The sequence below is a fragment of the Aphanomyces invadans genome (assembly GCF_000520115.1).
Source record: "Aphanomyces invadans strain NJM9701 unplaced genomic scaffold supercont1.5, whole genome shotgun sequence".
NCBI classification, from domain to species: domain Eukaryota; phylum Oomycota; class Saprolegniomycetes; order Saprolegniales; family Verrucalvaceae; genus Aphanomyces; species Aphanomyces invadans.
Genome location: NW_008580150.1, coordinates 2,184,481 through 2,195,468, shown reverse-complemented (window position 1 = coordinate 2,195,468; position 10,988 = coordinate 2,184,481). Strand labels below are relative to the sequence as shown.

Sequence of the window (10,988 nt, the reverse complement as noted above, 5' to 3'; positions counted from 1 at the left end):
GAAATTTTTGGGGTGCGTCTATAATTTCTTGACGGACTGTATATCGCCTCTGGACGCGCTGCGGGAGGACCGGTGTTGGCATCGAAGTTCAAAGTGCGAGGAATTTTCGAATAGACCAATCAAATAGCGCTATAATTCAATGGGTATTTATCCAATCCCTGCGTGAAATGTAATTGTGACTATATTTCGCCGAAACGGCATTGCTCATCGGATGCTCAATTTTTATTCGATACCACTCTGTCGAGGTTTTATCGACTGTATGTGCTGCGCATATAAATATTTCGTGTAGACCGCGACGGGCCAAGACGGGCAACGTGATGTTGCCGTGACTGCTTGCATGTGCAGCGCCACCACGACGCGCGGAATCCGACTGCAGACGCTTGGTAAGTGTTGAATCTTGATCTGATGTATAACCCTTTGAGTACTCGATTAATCTGTACAAGTTGTTTTTCGCGTCAAAAATGTGAAGAAACACCTTGTGAGTATTGTTGAACGGGTCAGCGACCAAGGTGTCGAACGGATCCATCGCCCTAGTGCCAGGTGAGCAAAGATTGAGGTCGATTGTTGCTGGAGCACTTACAATCTACGTATTAGTTGGGAGCACAGAATTCGTTTGATGGGTCATACCTTGTTCGATCGATCAGCAAAAAATTGCAGGTCCTCGAGCAAGTGCCAATGTCAAGGCTTCTTGCAATGGACAGCCACTGTTTGCTCAGTCGCTTTTCGTTTATCAGAGACCGAGAGTCATATTTGGCGAAGACAATTTGATACATAAATGAAACTACATCAATTGTCGACGTGTGCTTCTTTAGCCACAAACACCTGTCTGTGTGTTTTCCCCAACACTTCCTTTTCGTGCAAGTGTCGTCTGCGATACTCGATACTAAATACTTTCTCGAGCAAACAAGTCGACTTTGATCTTTTCTTCGAGTCGGCGCGTTATGGCACGCAGGTAGTTCATGGAAGTTTGCCAATGTACGTTGTCGCCTTGCAACAGCAACTTGCAGAACTGCTCCACCAAGGACTTTGTTACGTTGTTCTCACTCCCGGTCCTCGCGACGCGTAGAGCTGAGACTTTTGACTCTCACCGTCTTCGTAAAAAACTAAAGTACATTCGATTAGCGCTAGAGCTATGTACCAGCTACTGACTACCAACCGCTTCACTTCGCCTGGTCGCCTTGAACAAACACTTCGGACCCTACCTACTGTATCCTACTGTACCTGGCGGATGTCCGAACCACCGCGAGGGCAACGTACTTCTCGTGGGCAACGATCCCGCGGGAACATACGTCCAGCTTCTCGAGGGTCTCGAACTTCCCTTGGCGTTCGAGGAACGCATTGAACTTCGCCCTCGCGGAAGCATCTTGCCAATGAGACGAGTCGCCGCGCTCATTAACGATCAGGTCAACTATAGCATCGAATTGACTTGAGCTCGTCGCTTTCACTTTCGCGATTTTGACTGCTCCTTGCAACCCTTGGGTTACAAATTTCGACCTGCAGTGCTTTTCATTGAGTGTGTGTGTGAATTGGAGAGTGTTTGTACTGATCGTTGGCGTCGACCACCCTCAAAAACTCAAGACGTTGTCGAAACTGATGCCGCTGTAGCGCGACGTCGTCGATGGCAGGCTGTTCTCGAAGAGATCAAGAGGGGCCATTGTGGAATGCAGACTTCATGGGAACAACACGCCCTGCTGAACTTGTCGTCAGCGTCTCTCTGTGATTGCCCTTTTCCCGCTGGAGTGACAACACCAGCATCGTCAAACCAACAATGCATCTTCGGTGTATGTCGCAGGCGTCCGTCTTTCTCGCAAGTCGCGATCGTGGTTTGACCTAGCGATATACGTCGCATGTCACTATGGTTTGGTTTCCGGCAACGTCCGTGCCGCCCCCCCCCTGGGTGACCGACAACGCGTCCATTTACACATATTCCGAGTGATGACTCATGCGGTGTGTCGTCGCTGGCACCAGGCTCAGCACGACGAGACAGTCTACCTGCCTGTGCGCAACTTCCAGTGAACGGCCAAAACGCTCTCGATACTGCCGCTTGCTCGAGTCACGAAGCTAGTGCATGCGATTTTATCAACGATTCAACAAGGACATGGTTGATCGTCCCCTCAGTCATCCTGTGGCAGACAACGGGACTTGAACTGGAACACTCTTCTTCCGACACAAATCTATGCCTCCTACTTTTTCTTCACGGTCGTGATGAGGTCGTACACGGCCCCGTACGTGGTGAACACGACTTGTTCCCATCTCACCGACTCGAACCCGTCGCGAGTAAGCATGCCGTCGGGGGTTTTCCGCACGAATATCTCGAACGACTTGTCAAATACGCCCATAAAGTCGCTTGGAGCCATGGCTGCGATGTGATCGAGGGACGTGGCAAAGTGGTTGGTCGTGGCGATGCGGATGAGGTGGTCCATCACAGTTCGGCCACGCCCGAGCAGGTTCCTCGACGTTGTGTCGTTCACATCGCTCGATCGCAGGAATCGAAACGGTCCGATTTGATTCACTGCGTCGCCCCGAAACCAGTAGCACCACATCGTTTTGCACGTGCTGGCTGGACACTGCCAATTCTCGGGGGCGCGGCGACATTCGCCATCTTTCCACCGAAAAAGCCCCACGTCCGTCGAGATAGCGCTGTCGTAGCAAGGTTCAGAAAGTGGCCGAGGGGGATTCGTCGCCATAGACGTGCCGGAAGTTCGCGAGTTGGACGGAGCGGTCCCATCCATTCGCGGTCGGGCAACGTTCTGGTCGGCTGTAAATGGGTTTGAGACTATTACCGCAGTGCTTGTTGTGCCCGTGGCAGGCAATGCATCGTGGTTGGCCAAATGTAAAGTGTTGTCGCTCGCTATGGGCTGAGTCGAATTCGGCAATTCAAAAGGGTCACTTGGATGCGAGGCAGAGTAGGAAGTGCCGATAGACGGTATGACCGAAGTCTTGGTCGAGTGCTTCGAGGGACTTAACTCTGCAGGCTTCATCTCTTCAGATTCAGGCGGTTCGAAGAGGGAAAACTGAGGCAAATTTTGTTGCTCATCGGCAGCGCCATCTTGAACACCATCAGTAGCAGCAGGAGGATCTCTCGATTCTGCGGAGAGTGAAGCAGAATGACAGGAGGACGACTCGGATCCATTCAGTCCACTACCTCCTGCCCCATTTGGAGGTAGGGACACCCACCGCGTCTTTTTCGGTTTCCCAGACGACGATGTGAGTGGTTCCATCACGGGTTCTGCCTCCAGCATCGTTAGACCAGGTTTTGGTCGGAGGAGGTCCAAACGCAGTGGGTCGATGTGTGGCTCTGGATGTAGCGTCACTGAGGTTGCCGAATCATTCTCGTTCACAACTTGAGGGGGAGGTCCATTCATGATGGAAATATTGGTCGAAATGGTGTCATTCGAAGCCGTTGCAGAAATCGTTTCTTTCGATGTGAGCTCCTGCTCGTCACCAGAGGCCAATGTCACGAGAGCGTTCCCTGCCGTCGTGCGGGGCGTCTTGGGTGATTTCTCGCTTGGGTTTTCCTCAACAGTAGGTGGCGGGTGGTCTTTTTGTTGTAGTCGAATAGGGTGCCACTCCATTTCCGACGCATCCGAGTTGGCCAGCTCGATATCTATGGCGCCTCCAACTGCGCGGCTTGACACAGCAATAGAACCGTGGTTGTGGCTAGGGCTCTGCTGTCGCTTGAGCGATCGAGTTGCCATTCCTTCTGCGCCAGCCAAGTTTACAGCGGACGGCCCAACATAACTTCCATCATGCAAGGCACCCAATTTGGGCCCTTTTGGCCGGCCGCGCTTCTTCTTGGGCCTACCCACTTGCCGCGGTCGCGCGTCCTTGGCTCGTCGTTTGCCAAAGGAACTTACCAGTGCTGAAGTGGTGGATTCAATTTCGGCTCCTTGCTTGCTGCCTTTGGCGGAGTCCATGAGCGGGCTCAAAATGTCGGAAGACGGATGTTCAGGGCCGAGAATATCTTCGAACAAGTCGGGATTGCCCTCCGCTGGAGCCGAGGGGTCAGCGGTAGCGCTAGACTGTACGCCCATGATGTCACTCGTGTCGCCGGTGTTTTTGCGTTTTTTCGTCGCGTCCGTGTCACCACCGTTCGTGTCTGCACTAGTCGGTTGCTCTGGGGTGGTGGGATTTTCGTTGTCATGTCCTCCATTGAGCTGATTCTGGTAAAGGAAAGCCTGAGGGGATGAAATTTCCGACAGCGGGCGCTTCAGTCGACCGCCTTCACGCCGACGCACAGGCGAGTTCGCAACGACCTCCAACTTGTTGGTGTCCACGGTGGACTTTGGTCGATTTTGCTGAGAAGCCGTTGACGAGACATTTTTCCTCGGCCGCCCTCTGCGCTTGACGGGGACAACAACGTCTGTGGTGGAAGAAGCCATCACGGCGTCGTGGTTGGTATTTCCATGGGAATCGTCGACTTGTTGGCGCCACGGCGGAATCCGGTCGAAGGTAGACGATACCACCGACACTGGATCGAGCAATACTTCGTCGTGGAGGTGGCCCAAATCAGGCGCGGCACCGTCATCGGTGGCCCGTGTCGACCAGCCCGCACGATTCTTTGCTTTTGCAGGTGTTGCGCTCACGGTCAGGCTTGAGATCTTGTCCTTTTTCCATCCTTTCTTCGGTCCTCGTTTTTTCTTGATCGGCTGGTCGTCATCGTAGGTGACAGATGATGCCCCTGACACAGCGGGGATTGTTGTCAAAGGAAGTGTGGCAGCATCGTTGTCTCCTGTCGTCATTTCCGCCATCAATTCCTGGTAATCCTCTTGGGAAATGCCGTTTGCCAAGGCCCTGTCCGAAAGACGGGGGACCATCAACTCCGATCGCTGGACGATTGGGGGTGCTTGGACAAGCTGCAGGTTGAGACTTGACGAGTAATCACCCACTTGTGCCGAGGGTGCGCTTAGTACGCTTATGGCCGAAGTATTCGTGTCCGGTGACACTTCTAGTACCAAAGGGTGATCGTTGCTGCCAGAAGTCTGTTGGGTTGTGGGTGGTAGTCGCGTTTGGGGAGTGCTCGAGTTTGTGGTGGCGACGACGACGGGCTGTTGTCGTGGGAGTTGGTTAATGTGGAAAGGTTCAGCTGAATGAAGAGAGACATCATCACGAGTGGGAAATTGCGACCGCCGCGTAGTAGGGAGTGACGACATTTGGGCAGCTGTCGCATTCCCCACAGACTGCGCCTCGACCTGGGGTGGATGCGACATCGATCGTTCTTCTTGATGGTGCCGCAATTCGTCGAGCACTGTGCCGTACTCATGGGACGAATTCGGAATCGTACCCGATGGCGCGAGATTCAACCCGTTTCTTGTTTGCAATAATGCGGTCGTCAATGTACGCATCGCCAAGGTCAGTTCCGTACTTCCTTCGGGGGGTTGCATTGATCCCATGCCCGCCGCGGTTGCTGACTGGACACTTGACACTGACGCCGCTTGTTTCCCTTCTAATACACGCGACACACCAAACGATAGACGATCGACACGGGTCTCGATGCCTTCCAACCGCTGACGGATTAGATAGAGAGTTTCGTCCACTTGCGCTTCGCGCTGCATTGCCTGCCGGGTAAGCACAAAGCAGATGCGATCTGGAAGGTTATCTATTTGCCTCTCGAGAGCTTCCATGCGCATTTGGAGCAGCTCCGAAGCCCCGGCGTCATGTCCGACGACTTGCGCCCCCCGCCTTTCTTCCATCCTTGATTCCATCGATATTGTCGAGAGTGAATCTAAGTGGAAGGAAGTTCAGTATCCGGATGATATCATCCGGATCGTCGTCCTTTGTTTTCGCGCCGAGGATGCTTTACTTCGTGACCGACGCGACAAGCAGCAGTCTCAGAGGTCGTGGCCATGTGCACTTGGATGGATGGAGAATGCCGTGTCCTTGAAGCCATACTTCCATGAAGCCTAAATAGTCATGCTTTGAAGCCCTGGTGAGAGCAGGCGTCTCGATTCAGTTATATGTTAACTAGCAAGGACATCATTGAAGCTTGACCGATCACACCCTGGCGCATTTTTCATCGTCACGGGTGTTCCTGACTTCACGAGCGTCACGAGGGTGCTCAACCCCTAACGATGACTGGACACGTCGACGTATTGCAAGTCCGTGGTTTCGTTGCAATGACAACAGAAAAAGTGAGTGGATTGAGTGCCTTCAGCCTTGAGTAGGTCGTCGATGACCGCCGACTCGACGTTTGGGAAGGAGTAGTCAGCATGGCGTTATTCACGGGCGGGCCGTGACGCTTCCGCTCTCCCATGGACGAGAACTCGATAGACGAGTCATGGCGGGGACTAATTGACGAGGTTGCAACAAGGAAGGTTGCCATCATAACATGTGAATCTCGACCGCTGCGTCGCGTTTTCGCTTCCGCCTTTCGTTGACAAGGACGTTGTATACGGTGGCGACCATGTACGACTCGGCCTTGTCGGGGCGGAGTTTTCCTACAGCGCCGGCTAAGTTTCCCTCTGGGTTTTCATACAACAGAGCGTGGAACGCCCGATCGAACACTTCGTTTGATGCGCCTGGGGACATCGCCGACACGTCGTCTGCAGCGACGCCACCCAACTGACATAACGCTTCCATCACGACCTTGGAGCGAGATTGCTGCATCCGAGTGCTTCCTCCGACATACTCGTCCAGGACGACGTGTCGCAACGGTCCGTCGGCGGTCGAGGGGTCGCCATGGAACCAGAGGTGCCACATTGTTCGGCAATTCGTCGCTCGAAACGAAGACACAGCAGTAGCGGAGGTAGTACTAGGCGGTGCAGTGTCCTCGGTGGGGTATGCTGCGATCGGAGGCTTGGAAATATTGCCGCGGACTGACAGTGTTGTGTATGATGGCTCTTGCACGACTCTGGTGGCTCTGTGTTGGTTGTGTCGTTGGGAGGTATGGCGAGGAGGGTTCGTCGCTGGAGGACCTGGTGGTGCTTCGCGGGAGGGGTGCAATGTTGTGGGCAATACTGCCGTGGTGGGCCAGAATCCTTCCATGCCCTGCAGGGCAAACGACGCCGAGTGCAGCTTTTGCCGAGTCGACCGGAGGTTGTCTGGCAACTCGTCCAAGGCTTTCTCAATGCGGTCAAGTCGCGCATTCGTACACGCAAGTGCATGGTCCACAACTTGGGACGTATCGGTCCACCGCCGCTCGAGCGGTTGGCAGATGGCATCGGGCAGCTTTGTCAGTTTGCCCTCATGAGCGGTAACCCCTGCTTCCACAACACGAACAAGTCGGTCCAGTTTGTCGTCGATACACTGAATACGAGCGCCTTGTTCTTGAAGAATTTGGTCCATCTTGGCACTCATGGCTCGCAATTCGCTCTCGATAAACGCGAGCCTCGAGGCATCAGGTGCTGCCTCGGTCGAGCTTGGTGACGCCATTTGACTCGAGTGAAATTATCCGTATCCGGATGATCACCCACCACACTGTCGAGTGTGCCCGCCGTTCTGCTTTACTAGAAATGGAGCTAAAAAAGTCGAGCCCTCGAAAAATCGCTCGACCAGAGCGAGGGCCAAGCCAATACAATGCGCGAACATGGTGCCGTCCCCTTTAAACCGAGGTCGTAAACTTCACGATCGAAGTTCGACACTAGCATCATCTGTGTCCCAGCTGCACCATTCTTTCAAGATGCACAGACGCAGACTCTCCGCGCATACCAAGAGCCTGCGACTGCGAGCAGCCAGCTACAACGATCTCCGCTATGGGAGTCAAGCCAGTGAAGCTTGACGTCGCCAAGTTCGGCTCCGACGCCGGCAAGCTCCTCCGGTGGACTCTGCAAGTCGAGACCGCGGCCGATGCGTTGTATTTCACCCGCGAATCTACACGCGTGGCATTTGCCCTTTCCCATCTCAAGGGCCAGGCGGAAGACTGAGCGTACCATATCCGTCTGACCAATCCCACAGCGTTTGCTACGCTTGACGAGCTTGTCGCAACAATGGAGCTCCGCTTCCTCCCTCAACACAGCAGTTTAATATCCCTCTATGCATGCAAGCAAGGGAAACGATACGTGCAAGACTACTTTCACAACCTTCGCTTTTTGACCGGGAACGTCAACAACGACTCAACGCTACCGAAACCCCTCCGCGTCAATGCTTTCATGGCCGGACTCAACCACATTCCGTTGCGTACACAGCTCTTCGGTGTTTATCCAGCTTCGTTCGAAGAAGCTGTTCGCATCGCCCTTACTGTGTCCTGCGCCTCAGTCCTAGCGCACAATCGAACCAATCCATCAGATATGGATGGATATCTCCTCTCTATTCCGTATCAACGACGGCAAGTGTAGCAACTGCGGCCATAATGGTCACTTTTGGCGTGAGTGCCGCGCCCTTCGGAGCTCATTCACTTGCACAAGACGCGCGATCCGATCCAAGCGTTCATCACCCAATAACAACCACAAACCTTTTCATGGCGACCGCCCCCAAGGCGATCCACTGGGCCAACTGGTCAATCTGACCACCAGGCGGCAGGAAACGTCAAGACCCAGCAGGCGCGAGGCGCCCTACTGTGGCGCTAATAGGTTCTCCTGAGGTGTGTGGTGTCGTATCACACTCGGAGGACCTAGCCTCAAACACAGACCAACATATGTGCCGCGTCGGGCTTCGTCCAAACAAAATGGTTAATTAGTCTCTTGAGCGTCAGCGAACTACGCTAATCGCTCCACTCTTGCTCGTTTTGGCTCTATCCCGTGTCAAACTTCCCTGACCTGATTCACGTAAAGATGGCTGATGGCTGCATCTCCGCTCAGCAGCACTTACTAGTTACGCTGCATGTTATCTTCGACGATTTCGACTCACTCGAATCGTACTTTGTTATCGATTTGGACAAGCGTTGGGTCCTCATCCTTGGAATAGGTTGGCTCAAATCCAACAACCTTGGAGCGATTGGAAACTCAAGACCATCCACAAAGTCGTTTGGCTGAACACTGATCAGCCGTGGATCCGATGAGTCGCCGCTGGTAAGGCTTCACAGCCTTCGGTGTTATCCGTGGCTCTTGTCCACACGGCGATGAGCAATGAACTCGCCGCTGATTCCACACCAGTGCGCTTGTTGGCCCCAGCACACTTGTCTTCGCAGCCCCACGTCGGAAACCTCACCCCGAGAGGTTGCACCCTCGTCTGCTAGCTCTCCAGCAGCGGCCGCCGACGTATCTACAACGCCATCGACCCACCTCGTTCCCACACCAGTCTCGCCTCTCTAACGCCCCTTCAATCTCGTTGGGCTCAAATTCACCAGTCACGTCGCCTTGTTATAGCTCCGACTATCTGAACTCCGCAAGTTGTCACTGCAGATGCGTTCATTCAGCACGCTTGCAACCTCGACGAGTTGCGTCGATCATCCTCCGTAAACCAGGCATTGCCAGATATGAGCTATCACTGCTTTTTGGAATCCCTCCTTTCGCACGACATTAAAAAAGGTAATTTTGAAATTGCTTCTGTAGGATTTAAAAATAATTACACATATCCTGTAAAAAATTTAGGATTAACTATAAATACTTTTAAAAAATAGAAAAATGGTCGATATTTTTTATAGAATGTTTTTTAAATCACAACGACAAACAATATTATTTATAAATAATTTAACAAAAAACAATACCTTATTTAAAAAATTAACAAAAGGTTTTAAAAGATCTAATGGAAGAAATAGCGTGCATAGCGATGATTACGTGCGAAGAAGACTTCGATCTTTTGTCCTCATCTACTGCAGACGAATCTATCCTGCCCGACATAGCGGAGTCCCAGACGTGGGCTTCCCTCCGCTCGAATCAGTTCTTCGACCTCCGTTATGAATTCAAGGATGTATTCCCCGACGAGTTCCCTGTCGCCTACCCGTCGACAAGGGTATACGACACGAAATTGACCTCGTGCCCGGCACGAAGTATTGCGTTACTCGCCAATGGCCGCTTCCACGTGATCAAGTCTAAGCGATCTACGCTTTCTTTGCGGCTTTAGAAACCTAACGGTAAATGGCGCATCGTTCACGCCTTTAACAAGCTCAACGCCGCCACCATTCCGGCGCAAACACCGATCCCCCGCAAAGATGTGATTATCGACGGTATGGGTCGCTCCTCCATATTCTCTACTATCGACTTGCGCGATGGTTTCTATAAAATCCTCATGAGCCTTTGTGACGTGCCGAAGACTGCCGTCTCGACACCTAGTGGAATGCTTTGGGAATGGCTCGTGATGCCCCAAGGCCCATCCAATGCCCCTGCGACTTTCCATCGCATGGTGACCACCAAGTTCCGCCCTTTCCGCGGCTTTGCGTCCTATTTTGACGACATTTACATCCACAGTCGCGGTTCTGAAACCGAGACCGATCTCGACGTTCACCGTCGGCATCTTCGCGCGGTCCTTACCGTCCTCCGTGAGAATGGCTTGTATGCCAACCTCTTCAGTGTTTGTTTGGTGTCAACGAAATCCCTGTACTTGGCGACCTCGTCGGCATCCGCGGTTGCCGGGCTGATCCCGACAAATTCAAGATCATCGTTGACTGGCAAGTCCCTTCTTCAGTCACCTACTTTCGCCGTTGGCTTGGCTTGGCTACCTACTTCCATAAAGTACTCTCGTGGTTTTTGCCGACATCGCGCAACCCCATTCGGTTGCTCGTCAAGGATGGACCATGGGTTTGGTCGAGCGACTGTCAGTCCGCCTTCGACGCCCTCAAATACAGCATCAAGAGTTCCCCTATTTTGGCGCTTCCGAGTTTTTCCAAGCCGTTCAGCGTTGTCTGTGACGCTTCCCTATACGCCATCAGCTATCGGTTGTTGCTTAATGTAACTTGATGCAGATGGTCGCTGGCGCCCCGTGTCCTTCCAAAGCCGCCAGCGCCACGTCTCCGAGCATTCGTACTCGGTCCACATCTAGAGCTCATCTCGATCAAGTACGCCCTCACCAAGTTTCGCGTCTATCTCATTGGCGCGGACCCCTTCATCGTTTATACCGACCACGAATCGTTGCGGACTGCCATCAACACGCCTCACATGCCAGCTCGCATGGCT

The 10,988-nt window shown here is 53.0% G+C and overlaps 4 protein-coding genes across 4 annotated transcripts; 2 read left to right on the top strand and 2 right to left on the bottom strand.

Annotated features, from left to right (window-relative positions):
- Positions 1 to 2,183: 2,183 nt before the first annotated feature.
- On the bottom strand, positions 2,184 to 2,543 carry H310_03681 (hypothetical protein; the record flags this gene model as incomplete). Its single annotated transcript, XM_008867642.1, has 1 exon — positions 2,184 to 2,543. One exon carries the CDS (start codon positions 2,541 to 2,543, stop codon positions 2,184 to 2,186), a length of 360 nt encoding a protein of 119 aa, XP_008865864.1.
- An 820-nt stretch (positions 2,544 to 3,363) lies between these two features.
- Positions 3,364 to 3,741, top strand: H310_03680 (hypothetical protein; the record flags this gene model as incomplete). Its single annotated transcript, XM_008867641.1, has 1 exon — positions 3,364 to 3,741. The coding sequence occupies one exon, from the start codon at positions 3,364 to 3,366 to the stop codon at positions 3,739 to 3,741; it is 378 nt and encodes a 125-aa protein (XP_008865863.1).
- Positions 3,742 to 5,814: 2,073 nt separating this feature from the next.
- Positions 5,815 to 7,381, bottom strand: H310_03679 (hypothetical protein). Its single transcript, XM_008867640.1, has one exon. The coding sequence runs from the start codon at positions 7,369 to 7,371 to the stop codon at positions 6,322 to 6,324; it is 1,050 nt and encodes a 349-aa protein (XP_008865862.1). The 5' UTR covers positions 7,372 to 7,381; the 3' UTR covers positions 5,815 to 6,321.
- Positions 7,382 to 7,691: 310 nt separating this feature from the next.
- Positions 7,692 to 7,862, top strand: H310_03678 (hypothetical protein; the record flags this gene model as incomplete). Its single annotated transcript, XM_008867639.1, has 1 exon — positions 7,692 to 7,862. The coding sequence occupies one exon, from the start codon at positions 7,692 to 7,694 to the stop codon at positions 7,860 to 7,862; it is 171 nt and encodes a 56-aa protein (XP_008865861.1).
- Between the last annotated feature and the right edge of the window lie 3,126 nt (positions 7,863 to 10,988).

Coding starts and splice junctions, on each gene's coding strand:
- H310_03679 (XM_008867640.1), bottom strand. CDS start 7,371: ATGGCGTCACCAAGCTCGACCGAGGCAGCACCTGATGCCTCGAGGCTC.